This window comes from Cupressus sempervirens, chromosome 9 (genome assembly GCF_028749045.1).
Source record: "Cupressus sempervirens isolate cs-2001-9-10 chromosome 9, ASM2874904v1, whole genome shotgun sequence".
Lineage (NCBI taxonomy): Eukaryota > Viridiplantae > Streptophyta > Pinopsida > Cupressales > Cupressaceae > Cupressus > Cupressus sempervirens.
Genome location: NC_143126.1, coordinates 583952565 through 583970974, shown reverse-complemented (window position 1 = coordinate 583970974; position 18410 = coordinate 583952565). Strand labels below are relative to the sequence as shown.

General features: G+C 38.0%; 1 protein-coding gene across 1 annotated transcript in view; it reads left to right on the top strand.

Annotated features, from left to right (window-relative positions):
- The window catches only part of LOC149540025 (uncharacterized), a 145821-nt gene that overhangs the window by 49088 nt on the left and 78323 nt on the right, over positions 1 to 18410 (top strand). Inside the window, exon 4 of the mRNA XM_089801208.1 lies at positions 13131 to 13210. Within this exon, the coding sequence (XP_089657334.1) occupies positions 13131 to 13210 (80 nt within the window). The remainder of the gene's footprint in view (positions 1 to 13130; positions 13211 to 18410) is intronic.

Genomic DNA, 18410 nt, shown 5'->3' with positions numbered 1-18410 from the left:
AGTCACAGGAGGTGCTTGCAATCTTATTCATCTAGATGCGATAGTTCTAGTTACACGATATTCAGATAATAAAGTTAAAAAGTATTATGTTAAATTAAAAATAGGGATACGATTAGTTTATAACTTTTCATTTGAAAAGTCATGACTTTAGAGCAAGATAAGATATAAATATGAGTTTATTAGGAATTCAAGATGGAGGGAATATATCCGAACATTCAGATTGAGCAGAGGCATTTCATATTTATATTTTATTGTAAGGAGGAATAAGGGTTCAATATGATTTTATAATAAAATTCCATTATTCTATTATTATAAAATTATTTTATTTTAATAATAAAATAAAAATGTTCTTTGTTTATCATTAATGGCATGGAGATTTAAAACTACACGCGAATCGTCCTTCATAATTATATTTTAAAATTTTGTATATGATTTTGTTATCAGATAAGTGGACATGGTCAGTTAGCATTTTAAATTTGATTATCATAGGTGTTGTGAAATATTTAATTGTTTCTGCAACTGTGTCCAATTTGTTTTAGTGGAGTTAAAATTCAATTTGGACTAATTTAAAGATTGCGTTATAATTGGTTTGTCGCATCTGGATTATCAAAATTATTGGTAGTACAAGTGCATTGAACATTATGAAGTTGTATGTAAAAGTTCACCGAAGTAGACTCTATCGCCCGGATGAGCAAAGGCACTGGTCTTTTTATTGAAGTCAGAAAATCTATATATTCCTCCTGCAAGCATCAAATTTATTATTATTATTATTCAATTGTTCAAAACATTTAACCATTATCCAACATTTTAGTTTCATTCTAATCGAGTTCAAGGACCTTGCCAGTTGAGGAACTCGCAAAGTTTAAATTCGCTATAGAAAACCCTTCAATTGAGTAGTCAGTGTTCAAGGTGAAGGTTTACCCGCCTAGGTGTAGCGGAGCCTGAAGTGTAGGGGAATCTAAGTGATTTCCATTCGTTGGCCAAAATTTGATTGAGAGATCCAACCAGAGAAGTGGCAGGCTCTTGGATTTCCAATTTGCGGTTTTGGGAACCAACACAGTGCTCGTGCCTTTACCCACTTTGTTAAATACTCCATAGCCAGCACTATGTATTGGCAACGTCGGGCCCTACTCGCCTTTAGTGGACCCACGAAGTCTAGCCCCCAACGTTCAAACAACACCTAGGCGTGGGACGGGTTTAATGGCATGAAGTCCCTCTTGAGTGGTTTGCCGGCTCTCTAGTATGTATTGCAGCTCAACACCCATTCCCGTGCATTGTTGTAAAGTGTGGGCCACCATAACCCAGCAAGCAGAACCTTCTGTGCTGTTGTGTTAGGTCCCATGTGGCCATTTGCTGGACCTTCATGTGCTTCCTTAGAACACTTTGCATTTCTTCTTCCATTACACATGCCCGTAGTACTTGATCAGGACCCATCTTGTAAAGAAGACTGTTTATTAGTTGAAAAGTCCGGCTCCTTAAAACTAGTTTCTACTGTTCGCTTGGCGGCATCTTTCTCGGAATTTGAGATGTTGATAGATACTCCCCGATAGGCTTGTACCATCCTGGAAGAATGGCATTTTTCAATAAGTGTACATCCGAAAAATCATCATTGAACCCTTATGGCAACTCCTTGGACCTGATTCGAGAGTGCTGGTCTACAATGACATGACTTTTCCTTGGTCACACAATTATGCTGAAGGTGAATTCTTGCAGTAGCAACAACCATTTGCTAATTCTGCCTTGGATGATTGGTTTGTTCACCAGGTAAATCAACGCTTGGTGATCTACGTAAAAGGTAAATGGTGTAGCCAATAGGTAATGTCTGAACTTTTGTACCGAGTACACCATCCCAAGAGTATCCCTTTAAGTGGTGCTATAATTCCTCTCAGCTTTTGATAGTAGTTGACTTGCGAAATACATTGGGTGATCGAGGCCATGGTCACCAGTCTGCTGGGCCAATGTTGTACCTATGGCAAAGTTTGACGCGTCCACATGGATGTGGAACTCCCTGTCCCAGTTTGGATACGCCAATATGGACTGCCCCAACAATCTATTCCTCAGTTCTATGAAGGTGGTCTCTTGCTGGGAAGTTCAGATGTATGGTTCTTTTCATGTCAACTTGTCCAAGGGCAGAACAATTTGGGCGTAGTTCTTTATAAATTGTCTATAGTACCCAATGTGCCCGAGAAAAGTCTTCCAGATACCTCTGTTGGGGCTTCCATTTCCACTATTACCCTTACTTTATTGGGGTTGGTCTTTAATCCTGTCTTGCAAACAATGTGCCCAAGTAGTTTTCCTTGAGGAACCATGAATCGACATTTTTTTTGGATTCAATGCCAGCCTTGCCCGTTGACACCTCTTCATACATTCTTGGAGTGCCTTCAAGTGGTTGTCTTGTCCACTGAAAATGGACCAATCATTAAAAAATGCTCGGAAGTTGCCTACTGACATTTTGTCGAATATGTACAAAATGATCCTCTGAAATGTGGGAGGTGCGTTACACAATCCAAAGGGCATTTGGTTGTATGCATACACTCCATCCTCCACCGCAAAAGTAGTTTTCAATTTGTCTTCTTCAGCAGTGGAGATTTGGTTATAGCCAGAGAATCAATCCATGAAGGAATACATCTCCTATCTCGCCACTTCTTCCTGAATTGTGTAGGTGAACAGAATTGGGAAGGGATCTTTTATTGTGATTGCATTGAGGCACTGGAAGTCCATGCATATCCGGATTTGGATCTCGTCCTTCTTCATCGATATCACAATTAGTGACACCCACTCACTTGTTTGAACTTTGAATATTATGTCGGCTTCTAGCATTCGTTGTATTTCCTCATCTACGCGGGCTGTGTAGTTCTCGTTCATTCTATACGGGCACTTCTGCACAGGTCGGGTACCAACTATATGTGGTGGACATACATTTCCGGTGGGACTCCTTTTAAATCCTTGTAAGTCCACGCAAATACATCTTTGTGCACCAAAAAGGTTTTGAATGCCGTAGCCTTTAGTACTGGGTCCTAGTCGTCTCCCACGAGTATGTTCCTCGAATTCTCTGTGCTGCCAAGATTAGTAGTCTCTATGGACGGCTCTTCGTATTTTATCTCTTCCTTAAAAGAAATGGGCTAGACTCTCATTGATCTCTACGTTTCCTTCTCTGTATTCCACAAACTCTGTTGGGAATACCTCCTCATCTTTTGGCTCCTCGATGTCAAGCATGTACGTATGGAAGAGTTCATAGTCATCCATCTGCCAATGGAAAAGCCTATTCAGTGAACTGGTCTCGTCTCCTGAACACTCCAATTCTAAAACGCCTTCATTGTTCAAATCCATTCTTCCCGCTCTCCGTCTGACTCGGACTCCGACGACAATGCCATTTCTTCACTTACCATTTGAGTTCGGAGATCAATAGCAAACTTCTGACCTCCACTTTCCATTGATAAGATATTCTTCTTCCAGTTTGATTTACTTTCGCGGCCACTAACCATCCTCTTCCAAGAATGGCGTCATATCCCTTTTTCTTCAAGGGAATCACTACGAAATCCAATGCAAATGGCTGCGTCCCGACAATTACTGGTTGAGCCACCAAGGTCCCTAGGGGCTTTATCCCCTGCTGGTTGACATCGAGCAAGTTGAATGTGGGCGACCACAGGGTAGGCTTGCCCAATTTCCTCCACATTTCCTCAAGAAGAACATTCACTCCGGACCTACCATCCATGATGGTGGCCGTCAAGATGGTTCCGAGGATTCCCATCTTGACCATCGTCGGATGACGACCGTTGCTTACTGTTAGCAACATGGGATTTGCCGCCGATCCTCTTGGTATTGTTGGTTGTTCCTTCATCTTTGATGGGGTTTGTGTGGGCATTCAATAATGCCGTCCTTAGTTGCGGTACCATTTGTAATAAGTCTTGAACTTTAACGGGCACCTCCATTTGTAGAATCTGATTGACCAAGTTGTTCTCTCCCTCCGATTGTCCAGGAATAGTATCTTTCATAGCTTTCGTAGCCTTCATTGCCCTTTCTACATCTTCCCGCGCCTCCTGTAGCCTTTGCTTCTCCGTTTGGGGGTTAGGATAGGTGGCCTGCTTAGCCTGGTTGCGAATGACAACCATAACTTTTTCCTCGTCAATGTTAATGAGGTTTACTTGTTTCGGGCAGTTAGCATCTTCGTGATCTCTTGGACCACACCATTGACATAATTCTTGAGTAGTGTCGTTCTTCGAACATTCTCTGGCCAAGTGGCCCCATTGATTACATGCCCGACATTGGATGATGAGCCTTCCCTTGGAATCATATTGTATCCGATTCCTGTTGTCATTCTTGCCTCGTCCTCCTCGGCATTTGTTCCGGTAGCAGCCGGATGTAGCATTATTGTTGCCCTAGGTCTCATTGTTAGTGCCAAAAGTGGATGGTTGTTCCTGTGTGAACAATATCTATTGGTTTCTAGTCTTCATGTTCAACAGGCATTCCTTTGTAGAATGACCTAGGACCTGACAGATATCACACATTGCCTTTTTGGGCACGCTCCCTTTGAATGACCTTTCTCATTGCAATCCGTACACCAAATTTCTCCTTCATCCATGCAACCACTGGTTCCGATCATGGATTTGAATTCCTTTCTCATTCGCTCTAAGTCTTTTGGAGTGCTTTTACTTTCTTGCTGGGCTCCTCCTCGTTGTCTGCATTGCTTCCTTCGTTAGAGGATTCATCACTCTCAGAGGAGGACAAGGATTTGCTTCTCTTCTTTTTCTTTGTTGTTTTGCTCTCACTTTCTAGATTTAGTGCCTGGTCGTAGGCATCTGTGTAGGATGTGGGTGGAACTATCTTCATTTTCCTTCTCAATGCCCCATGGAGGCCTTCTACAAACCAACGTTTCTTTAGTTCATCTGCAGGTTGAGTACCCATCCAGCTAAGAAGATCTTTTTGCCTTCGATTGTAGGCTTGAATAGTATCCTTCCCTTGTTTACAATTGTAGATTTCCGACACAATCTTGTTGTCGTCCCGTAGCAGTCGGAATACTGCTTGGAATTCTTTCTTTAGATCATTCCATGTAGAGATTTTTGCCTTGTCCATGTCAGAGAACCAATCCACCACTACTCCCCGTAGGCTGGTTGGAAACTAGTTCAACCATTCATCTGCATCCGTGACCGAGTTGGCGGTCAATATCGTTTCACATGTACGGCAATGTTATACGAGGTCTTCCTTCCCTTTGCTTGTGAACTTCGGGAGTTTTTGCTTTTGAGACATTGTGCTTCTTGCCCTTTGATTACCACTAGATCGTGTCGCTAAACTCTTAGAAGTTGGTCCTGGCAGGTTACTCTGACCAGTGTGTAGTGTCACTCCAACACTCCCTTGTGGCCCGGTGTCTTCTGTTGGCCTTGCCTCCTCTCCTACTTTTTCACAGGTTCCCTCTCGTAGTGGTGTACAGGATGAATGTAAAAATTGCTCCTTTGTCTCAAGCACTGTTAATCTATGCCGTTTTTCCTCAAGCAACTCTTCGTTGCCTCGTCCTCACCATTCTAGCGAACTGTGGCACCCTTCAATGGTTCCTGTGAACCCCACTACGACCACCACAATAGTTGATTCCTCTGGCTGCCCCTCAGTCCGTTCTCCAACAAGTTGTCTTATTCTCTATCGTCGTTCGGCTTCGCCATGCATAGTTTGTAATTCGTCAATTTCTTCCCTCAAATTCCTATTCTTATTTAAAAGATTGGGCATTTGACATATACCATTATAAAACAAACAAAACAAAACACTGTTTTATTTATTTACTCTATATACATCATGTGTCGACTTATGCAACAATTACAAATTTTTTAGTGCCCTTGACACCACAGCGCAACAACTCATGGTTCAATTTTCTAACGCCGTGCGTCTCTCTTATAGAATTTCTTGAGGGTCTCCTAATGGCATCCCTTGCGTTCTACTTCCTCCCTGCGTCTCTTCTGCGCCACATAGGTTTGTGCGATTAGACGGGGGAGTTGTTCCAAAAATTTGTTCGTGGTTGGGCTTGCGTGCATAGCATCCCACACATCATCTGGCATAACCCTGTTCTCTGTGCCTTCTCTTTGAATGAAAGTTTCAAGGCCTACGCGGTACAGAATGTGAAAGTTCTGTGCTGCCTCGTGCTTTCCTTCAAAAATTTCTATTTCGCCATCGTCATTCGTCTTTTGGTTGTCTTGTATTGTTATTCCCATTTATCTTCATCCTTCCATACTACTAATTCGAACTAGCAACGATGCCAAATGTTTAGCCCGTAGGTGATCAGGAAAGAAACATATAATCAATACAAATACTATTCATTTTTCAAATACTTTCTGTACACAACAATGGTATTTCATACAATGACAATGATGCCAAAATACATAAGTGTTTACGACATTTATAATGTCCGAAATGGTGCCAATGAAACGACACAATTGTGTTTGCATCTGTAACTAACTACCCATTTTGCTGGACAACAAGGAGAACATTGATTTACTTCCTTAAACAAAAGGAATCAATCAAAGTGTTATCCAAATTCAAAGAATTCAAAGCCCTAGTTGAAAGCCGGTCTGGATAAAAAATCAAATCCCTAAAGATCAGATAATGGAGGTCAATATATATCAGAAAATTTTAAAGACTCGCATTTCTGTTGGAATTAAGAGGGAGTTTTCTGTACCATATAATCCTCAATAGAGTGGAGTTACAGAATGGAAAAACATGTCCATTATTGAATCAGCTAGAGCTATGGTGCATGATCAAAATCTTTATACCTCCTTTTAGGTTGAAGCTTGTAATAGTGTAGTTTATATTCAAAATAGATGTACTCGCTCAATATTGGAAAATACAACTCCCAAAGTAGTATTTACAGGTAACAAACCAGACTTAAGTCACCTAAGAATATTTGGGTGTCTTGTTTATATCCCTATTCCTAAAGAAAAGCGAACCAAATTAGAACCATTTGGAAAGAAGAGTATACTCATCTAATACAATGAATCAACCAAAGGCTACAGGATCTATGTCCCTAGACAAAGAACCATTGAAATTAGTAGAGATGTAAAATTTGAAGAAGACATTGCCTTTAATCTTTCTAAGAACATTGATGAATCATACTCCAAACCTACTACTGAACTAGATGAGAATTCTTCAGTAGAGAATGAGAGGGAGAATGATATAGATCATATTACACCTATCTCAAATTCAGAAAATATTGAAAATCCTAAGAATAAAAAGAGACCACTTTGGGTGAGAAAAATGATAGAAGAAAATCATATAGAACCTGATGATGTAGTCAGAGAAAACAAGAGAACAAGGAAACATTCATGCTATGTAGCACTACTCTCTGAACTCATCAAAACAGAGCCTATAAATGTCAAAGAAGCTTTATCAAGCAAATCTTGGAAAGATGCAATGATTGAAGAATATCAATCTATACTAAAAAATGATGTGTGGGATGTTGTACCTAGACCCAAAAATAAATTAGTTGTCTCTTCTAAATGACTATTCAAAATCAAGCATGCACCTAATGGTAGCATTGAAAAATACAAAGCCAGATTTGTAGCTCGCGGATTCTCACAAAAGGAAGGAATAGATTATGAAGAAACATTTGCGCCAGTGGCTCCTTACACTTTTGTCTGAACCATTATAGCTATTGCAGCATCCAAAGGTTGGAAGATACATCAAATGGATGTTAAAACGACATTCCTAAACGGTGAAATTGAAGAAGTATATATTGAGCAACCAGAAGGATTTATCACTCATGAAAAAAATTCTCATGTATGCAAACTCAAGAAAGCACCATATGGTCTTAAACAAGCACCCAGAGCATGGTATGAAAGAATAGACAACTATCTCTCAAAATTAGGGTATTCCAAGAATGAACCTGATCCTAACCTATACTTTAAATTAAATGGAGATGATATCATTATTATTATGCTATATGTTGATGATTTACTAATAACAGGTGAAGAATATCTTATAGCTAAATGCAAAGAAGAACTAATAGTGGAATTCGACATGAAAGAACCAGGACCTCTTCATTACTCCCTAGGTCTAGAAGTCTGGCAAAAGGAGAACTACATCTTCTTAAATCAAGGAAAATATACTATTGATATTTTAAGTAAGTTTGGAATGATGGATTGTAAACTAGTAACTATTCTTATGGAAGCTAATTTACATAAACTGAAAAGTGATGGATTTGAATTTGAACCTACTGATCCTACTTGCTACAGGCAGATCATCGGGTCACTAATGTACTTGGTTAACGCTTGTCCTGATATTTGTTATGTAACTAATACTTTAAGTCAATTCATGTGTGAACCAAAGAAGATACAACTTATGGCAGCTAAGCACATCTTACAATACCTCAGAGGTTCAGTTGGTATAGGACTCAAATATGATCGAGTTGAAATCAATCTTTATGGATATTCAAATTCTGATTGGGTAGGCAACTCTACTGATTGTAAGAGTACCACAGGATGTTTTAATCTTGGGTCAGTGATAATTTCTTGGTTCAGCAAAAAGCAATCTTTAGTTGCCTTAAGCTCCACTAAAGCAGAATAAATAGCCTCGTCCATGGGAGCCAGAGAAGCAGTATGGTTGTGAAAGTTACTAGTTGGGTTGTTCAAGAAACCTTGAAGCCAACTATCATTCACTGCAATAATCAAAGTTGTATCAAACTTTCAGCAAATCCAATTTTCAACAATGAATCTAAGCATATTGAGATAGCTTATCGTTACATTAGGGATATGGTAGATTGAGATGTTATCAAACTAAATTACATAAGTACAAATGAGCAAACAACAGATGCTCTTACCAAACCTCTTGCCAAGCTCAAATTGGAATATTTCAGAGGAAAACTTCGTATGATCAAATTGTAATTATGAATATTGAATTTAAGTTTCAATTTAATGTATGTGTGTTTATGCTTCTAATTCAGTAGTTGATTCAGATATGTAATGAAAGGTGACGATCTTTCATAGACATATATATTCAGAAGGTAATCATTGTAAGATGACGATCTTACAAATGATAGGTCTATTACCATGATAGATTATGTTGTTCCAGATAAGCCGGAAGTCATTGATAACAAATGTATTATGATCAATTTAGTTGTTGATCCAAAATGGTGGAGATCATAATACTTGTTATGATAGAGTTCATAAGATTATGGTTACAGTTATTTGACAAGTCACTATTTCAGAGTTTTAAAGTCAGATAATCTGATAGGTATCATTAAATTGATACTAGTTTGTTTATCTAGAGTACTTGAGAAATTTGATATCTCACTTCTCCCTCCTAAGAGGAAGTGTTAAAGTGTAGCTTCAGTAGAAGTGAAGTACACAATATTTTAAGTGTTTTTAAATCTGTGATTTCATCATACACAATATATATATATATTTAAAATTATTGTTATACTAATTGTCATATACTTACATTGCAATATTGTGTTGCAAACGATTGTGTTGATTATTGGTTTAACAAACCATCAGCACTCATATTGAGTTCACGGGCCCGTAGGGCCATGACTCTCCATGTTTATACATATTACCGATTGCTGGTGGTTGAGTAATATTAATTTACGGCAGTGCATTATTCACCATCAGTGATACAAACACTCTTCGGAATATAATACAGTCCTCACATATACAGTTCAGTTTGGTAGTAGGAAATAATATAAAATACCTGGAATCACAAGAATATATATTCAAGGTCATGTTGTAGAACTGTAATCTAAATCAGATTCAGTAGCATATATATTATACTGATAATTTTATATCAATATATTGCAATTACTAACCAGAAGTTTATTAAAATAACCTTCATGTTTCTTTTTAATGCTCGCTATTGTATCTTATTATATCTCTGTAAATATGAGAATGTTTCTAATATTTAGGTGTAGTCTAGAATAGAATGTTTCTATTCTATTCGACTCTCCTCTTTGTATGTATAGATCAGTTTGATCTCTGATTAATTCATTCAAGTATTCCGCCATTTACATTTGTAACAATTTAAAGGAAGATATACGTATTTCTTTATCAGAGATCCTACATTCTTTTACAACACCAACAGTATTGACATCAAATTCTTCAAAAAATGACATTGACAATGAGAGGCCACTAAAAGTATTTCATAACAACCTTTTAGGGTTGTGGACGCCAGAAACTTATGAAATTTTGCAAAAAAAAAAAACACTCTATTGCTGTCTGCAGGGCCCAGAAGGTACATGGTTTGATTTTTTTGGCTTGGTTCACCAGGGTTCGAACCTGGTTCCAACCAGATCGGACCAGCAAGCAAAAATTGAAACCCTGCCCGAACCGGACTGCAAACCGGACGCAAACTTCGAACCAGTTCGAACTTCTGCAGGTCCGGGGGGTCCAGGGTCAAACCATGGTAACTTAGATTATTACAAAGAGGCTCATCTTCTTGTATGGAGAGAATTACACCACCTGAATGAATAAACATTACATGACTCACTTAAAGCTAGAAACCAAACTAAAAAATTGAAAGAAAATGCTTGCCACCAAGGCAGCTTTATTACAACTATAAGCCTTTTATCTTTTAATAATTTAATATTATTCTAATAGGCCCTTTGAGGCTTACTTCATTAAACATAAAACATAACAAATTAAAAACACCATGAACCCTGAATAAGCCATTTGTTAGAGACTTTTTTTAGAAAACATACCATACACTAGTTATAATTCTATCAAGTTGCTTCAAACCTTTGTAAAGATGTAGCTTTCGAGCCGAATTCCCATGTTCCCAGATTACCACTTCGAACACCCAAATTACAGATTTCCCAAATTATTGGACAACAATTCATGTTGAGCTATTTCTTTGAGCTTCATCAAGCTGTCTCCTAACCCTCGTAAGTAATGATTCCCAAGATCATAAATTCCCATGCTAACCAGGCAACTATCCATCTTTATTTGTCTACATTGGCTTCTTCTATGCCTTTAAAGAACTATAATTCTTTAAAATGCATAAGAAGCAACTTCTCCTTCACCATTGTCAACATTAAGAGGATCTTCAATAATGGCCACATTAGCTCCTTTGAGAATGTTATTTTCTTGAAGTCTACAGTTCCAAGTTCTGCAGCTCATTTTCTTGCAATAATAACATTCTGTCCCTCTTTTGTCCTTATTATATCTTCTACTATGAAGCATAATGCTATCTTAGGTTCAGGATCATTCATTGCATCTCTTTCAACGGTTATCTTTTCTTCAGCTAGGAGAGTTGAAATCATGTCTTCCAAACTTTTAGAAGAAAGTTGACTAAGAGAAAAAATTACATTACATAAATGTGAAGGCAAGCTGTTTAGTTAGATATCTTTAGCATCTTCATAATCTACTACGATATTGAAGAAGAGACCTCAAATTGTTCAGATGGCTTGACATAGTGATTTTGTCATCCATCTTGAACTTGAACAGTTGAAGCTTTAAATAGGATTTTGCATTAACTGACATTGCTTCAAATCATGTATTCAAATTCTCCTGAATTTCCTTAGACGATTTTGCTACTGCTACATGATCTAACTCAAAATATGAGAGGGAAAGAGCAATATTGACTCAGGTTTTGTCATCTCTGTATTTTCATTCCTATACTTTACTAGCATTAGTCGGTAGTGTCTCATTCCTGTTAACTAATCCCCATAGATTCTTTTGTATTAATTGAATTAGTTTGTTACATTCCATGTATGAAATTTGAAATTAGAGTATTTATCCATTAGAACTTTTGTTTTGGAAAAAGAAAAGCGAATATTCTCAAACCGTAGCACAAACGTCCAACAAGTTACCTTGAAATCCATGCCCAATATGAACATTGCCACAAACTCTAGTTGTGACTTATAGAAACAAAAAACACTGATTTAATCTTCTTAAAAATATTTGATAGAATACTTTTCACAAAATGCTGGTATGTTGGAACTTCATGTTTTTGTAACATCATGCTTTGGTTGTCATCTGCCAACTCTTGTTGCAGTTGATAAAATTCTTGTGCCCTAGGCGCAAGTTTTGAAAGCCATAGTTGTGGAAATCTACCTTGGTCACCAATTTTTAATTAAAAAAAATGGTGTTGGCCCCTGCACAGATGCCTCAGCTGCAGGCTTCAAAACATTGCTGTGATTTTCGGACCAGACAAATGGTCTTCAAAAACCCTATATCCAGCTTGCAAACCAAAAAATTTCCGGTGATTTTTAGTAGATTGGGGCATGATTTCATTCAGACATGTGTTATTTAATCTGTGCATGACACGATTTGCAGTAAAATATTGACACAATTTCACATTTTTTGTTCTCGCAATTTTCTACAATAACAGGCACACGATTTTCCCACAGAAAAAAACAAACTTGTAACTCCTCATTCCTGTGCCCTAGCTGCAATTTTTGAAAGCCCTAGTTGTGGCCATCTAAATAACCTTGGTCCCCAGTTCTTATTTAAAAAAAATGGTGTGGGCCCACACAGATGCCCCAGCTGCAAGCTTCAAAACATTGCCATGATTTTCAGACCAGAAAGATGGTCTTCAAAAACCCTGGCAGATTCAGGCATGATTTTCATTCAAACATGTGTTGCTTTAGGCAAAGTCAAATAGCACAACTTCAATCTGCACATGCCATGATTTGCAGAAAAATATTGACACAGTTTTACATTTAATATTTTTTCATTCTTGCAATTTTCTACAATAACAGGTGCATGATTTTTCCACATTTATTTGATGGTACCTTTCATTTATTTGACTTTGATACGAGTTTGTGTCTTTCACAGTACCTTTCTTTTACTTCTATGCGTTGCATCTGATGTTCTTCCATTTACATGTTCATTGCCTTGCTTTACTGCAAGCTTTAACTCTATTCTCTCTAATACCCTGTGATTTTCATCGTTTTCTTATCAACTCCTATGCTGTTCTTTTATTAATAGTAGAGCGGAGGTGGTATGCGATCAGTTTTCAAATTGCCTATGCTGCCACCATGAAAATGTTCACAGCAGAAGCTACCTTTTGTTTTGATTCTTAGCCAGAGTTTACATTTGATCTACATATTATCCAGGACGACCCTTTTAAAAATATTATAAAAAAGCAATATGTGTTTTTTATATTAATTGCAATATTTTGAATTTTTAACTCTGTGATGTTTCAATTGTTTGCTACAGGCAAATGTGTACCATGCAACAAAAGACAATGGAGAGGAGCTGGCTATCAAGGTTTACAAAACTTCTATTCTTGTTTTTAAGTAAGTGTCTCCATGATCAACAGCCAAAAATTTTAATTGATGAGATGTCCCCTTTTTGTATTTTAATGAATTAATTACTCTATTTTTGTATTTCCTGAATTTTGATGACCAAAATGAACTGGAGAATCAGATTGAAATTGAAACCTAATAGCTGGAAATGCATGATCAAACCCTCAAATACTGAGAAACTATTTCGGATGATGAATCTGAATCAAATAGTAACAATTATAATTCCTGGTACATCTGGTATAACCCCCAATTTTCAATATAAACTCATATCTGATTTGTTTCAATGATCAGGAACATCAATATAAACTCAATTCCACCAACCCAGCTTATGGATAATAACTATTAATAAGAAATACAAGTGACTGCAGTAAATATAACAATTTGGAATATTTTCATATTACAGTATTCATGTTTGACATCGTTAACATATTGATAATCAATGTTCTTATTTATATGATAGCAACTGAGGTGACAAACCTCTGATTTCCTATAAAGCATGATTTGAAAAATTACATTTTTTGGTTGTGCTATTAAGAATCACAGCTGATATTTTTGGAATCCAAGACAGAATGTTAGACAATTTCTACAGCAGCTGCTAACCTGTGATCTAAGTGGAACACTGGAAAATGAAGTTGCCACTCCAATGTTTTGTTGATGTCCCCACTTTGGACATGATACAATTCAACAGATCCCAAAATTAATATCCCTGCAACATGGGCATATTGTGGTGCAACCAGCAGGGTATGGATGCTGCAGACGGTATACAAGCTTTTAATTTTCTACTTGAACAGCTGTGTATAACCCAATTATGTGACTGAGATCATGAATGAAGTAGCTCGTTTGACTGGTAAAGTGCCCTAAATGTCTGAATATTACTTCTTCAATTTGGCCCTCAGCAAGGGTAACTCAGATCCAGCACCAAATGATGTCTGAAACCCAACTAAAACCTGAAACTTATTATATAAGCCTTCAGATACGCTTTGGTGATGAAATTATGATAATTGCTTGCAAATACAATTCACCCATATTTGGTTTCTTACTTGAATCCTCCAAAAAACAGCAGCAGTGCAGCAGCATGTAGTGACGTTATCACACATCGCCCCCTTGCAAATGGGGACCCCCAGATTTTAGCTTTTGAGGGTTTTGTTTAGGTATTTGTATTTTTATTTTATGATCAAATGAGTATTTTGAAACCACATAGGTGTTCAGAAGGGCCAAGGATGAAGTTAGACATTGCTTAAGGTCAATTCTGACAACTCCTATATTTTAGGGAAAGTTGCCTTTTCACTTATTGTTTTTTGAATTTTCAGAAGTTCTAGTTTTTGCATTTTGGGGCCAACTCGGGAACCTGCTTTTTTGTTGCTTGTTTTAAAGTTTAGAAAGTTTCTTTCACTTTTTTGAAATTTCTCTTTTAGGAAGGCCAAAAGTTGCATTTGCAACTGAGGAAAGTGAGAAATTACCCAATTATATAATTTCTGTTTTCAATTTCAAGTTCATCTAGAGGATTTCATGAAAAAGCATGAAAAGTGGTGAAAACTTTTGGATTTCAAAGCTAGGAAAAGCATTCAAAATTGTGAAAATTCTTAGAAAATCTGAATTCTTTCATCAAATTTATCTTGGAGAAGTGAGGAAAAGCTATGGAAAAGAACACTGATGGAAGCATGCTGACTACTGAAATTTGGCTGAATCTGAAATTTTTAACATCTTCCAAAATCCAAAATCTCCATTATATCTCCTAGAGATCTGAAACCATTCTCATTCACCCTAACAGTATTTATATAAAATATAACTTATACTTAAATGTTATATTTTTAAATTAAAAAATTTGCCTGCCAAGCTTGAAAGTCCTCGTCAAGATCCCAACTCCACCCAAGAATTCATGGAAATCCCGAAATCATGGCAAAGTCTGACTTCTCTAACATGAGGAATCCCTGACACCATGGAAAATCCTCATGCAGTAAACTCCACTTAAGATGAGAAGGTTTAAAAGTTGTTTAAGGTATGGATATTTTCAAAATCCACATAAGTTTGACTCAAAGGAATTCCATAAACTCACATCAAGTCCAACCCCTTAAAGAAACGAAGAATGCTCAAAACACATGTGCACTCTGCCATGGCAAAGGATTTTTGTGAACTCACATCAAGTCTGACTTTTTTAAGAAGATAAAAAGTTTTCAAATTCTTGCAAAGTCTTCCCAAGAAAGCAAAGGTGAAGAAATCAAATTGGAAGGAACTTCTAGAAGAAATAAAGGGAAAATAGCAAATATTAACTGTAGTTGGAATAAGGTAACTATTATGTTTAGTACTTGTTAAAGCTAGTCGGGCTAGGTAGTTAGGTGGTGAGGAAATGCGTCAGTTGGTTTCCAACTAACCAACCCTTCTATAAGTACTTGGAATATTGTCAATGTACACAGTTTGCTTTTGGGGTATTAATAAAGAAATCATTCCTTTGCCTGCTGGTATTGTGGTATTATTGGTACATTCTATGTTTAACGCATGTGTATATCGATTGTGTTATTTTGTATCTGTGAACTTGAGTGATATTCCCACTCTACATTTTTGGCACTGTTGCCTAAGTCCGAACCTGGAGGTCGGCAGGATGGAGTAATGGGAAGGGCCTTTGCACCAAGTAATAAATAGTGACGAGACAAGGAGGAAATAACTAGGGAAGATTAGTTGACACGTGATCTGGTGTTGGCCTGGGAAATTGTGGTCGATAAGTACGTATGAAGGGAAGCTTGAGAGAACGGTCCCTGAAGGTACGGTACGCGACAAACTTCCAGTGCCACCAGCGGTGTACAATCTCCTGGGAGAGATTCCTCCCCTGTTAGCAAGCAATTTGTTACGAGTAAAAGAGAAACACAATAAAATTGATTCATGCCCCTGATTCCAAATATATATCCCAGGTGGGTACAAGGAGAAGAAATCAAGGAAGAAGTTGCCTTGAGGGTACTACGTCTCCAGTAGCAACAAGAGAGACATTGCAACTTGAAGGGAGGAGAAGGGGATTCCACGAGAATCCAAGAAGGGCTGATCGAGCATACAATTGAAGGTATAGCAAATTTGGTCATCTCAAGAGACACCAGCAAGGAAGTTGGGATATAGAAATCTAGAGACGCTCGTAGGGAAAGATCTCTGGCAGGAGCAAAGTCAAGAAGAAGAGGATACTTTCAGTAGTTCCTCCTTGAGGGCAAACTTCCAGATGGGAGGAAGTGTTCCATGAGGATTTCCCTTTGGAGGAAGTTTTCCAGTGGGAGGAATTGTTCCATCGGGAAGTGTGCCATTGGGAAGTAGTGTTCCATCAGGAAGTGTTCCAATTAGAAGTATTCCATCGGGAGGAAGTATTGGAAGAAGTGTTCCCACAAGAGGGAAAAAACCTCACATAATGGCTATAGAGAAACAAAAATTGCCAAGGTTCATAGGGGACGGCTCAAAGGATCCTACTCGGCATTGTAAAACCTGCATAACAATATGGTAAGCGAATGTAGAAAATGACCTAGTAGAATGGTTAAAAGCCTTTTCGGCCACACTAAGGGGTATTGCCATTGATTGGTATACTAACTTGGACGCGGCAAAGAAAAACACTTGGAATAATATCAGTACAACTTTTGAAGAGGAATTCAAACTGCTGAGAGACGATGATGAAATTGTAACAGAGATTTATAACACAAGACAAGGGAAGAGTGAATTTGTCAAAACTTATACTAGATGATTGAAAGAGCTCATAGGGAAACTGGACAAGAAGCTGGCAGATGGATTGAAGAAACAATGGTTCATTGAAGGACTAACACCGTCCCTTAGAAAAAAAATGAAGATAGTTCCACCATCAACCTTTGGGGATGCATGTACCCACGCCATGGACATAGAAAGTGAGAGTAAAACTTCTAAGGCGAGGAGGCATGGAAGCTTTAGTGAAAGTTCGGAAGAGAGCGAAGAAGAATCCAAAACTATTCAAGCCTTTTGAAAAGATTTGAGATGATTGATGAAGGAAGTGGCAGGGAGTAAGGAAGAAAAGAAAGAAGGGAGAGAACTCTAGTGTACCGACTGTGAAAAGGAAGGCCATACAAAAGGATCTTGCCTGAAGAAAGCATTTTGCGAGATTTTTTTAGGTAATGGGGCACACAATTAAAGATTGTCCTTACAATTTAAAAACACTGAGCGCTCAAGTATTCCTGATCCAAGGGGAACAATCCACACCACCCTCCACTCCTTAGAAGAATACAAATACAGAAGCCTCACTAGGAGGATACAAAAACAACAGGAGAGGAAGTAAAAATAATTGCAAGGACAATAGCAATAACAACACACCCCGGCGTTCACTACAGTATGATTCCAAAGGGAGACCAATGATCCAGTGTAGGAGATGCAATGAATGGGGACACTTTGCACGAGATTGCTAAAGCGGAGGAGGACAAAATGGAGGGATGCTCTATAAATGGTGTTGGCCAAGCAATCATGAAGATGCAAATTGCTCGAGACAGAAGGGAGTAAATATGCTAGACAGTGAAGATGTAGAAGATGAAATTTGTACAGTCACCAGGATGCAAGCTAGAAAATTAACCTACCCAAATGCTAGCAAGGAGACAAAAATATTCCAGGAAGCAAAGAAAGACATTCAAGATAGCATGGGGGAGGGAGAAAAGACAACGTTGAGAAAACCTACTTCCAGTAGGGCTGTAACGAATATTGTGAGGCAAGTATTGGAAACTGCTATCCTAGTAAAATTAGGTGATTTATTAGAAACATTACCCCAATTGCGGGTAGCACTATCATATGGGGCAAACCTGAAAGGGACAACCTCAAAGAAAGAAAAGTAAGGAGAAGTACATACAGAAGACAATACATTGTTCACCATAGGGATGGGGAGAACACCAACGGTAGTAGAGATGGAGATACTAGGGTGCAAACACTCAAATACTATTGTGGATGGAGGCTCCAGTGTAAATGTCTTATTAGAAGAAACATGGAAGGAATTAGGGGAACCTACACTCTGGGCCCTGACATTTCGACTAGTAGGAGCGGACCGACATGGAATCAAGAGTATAGGAATGTTGATGGGACAAAAAATCATCTTTGGTACACAACAACTCTTTATTGATTTTGTGGTTATCCCCTTTAGAAAAGAAAGGGTACGATGCTGTATTAGGCAGGGGATGGTTGGTCACAGACAAAGCTAGCCATAACTGGAAAC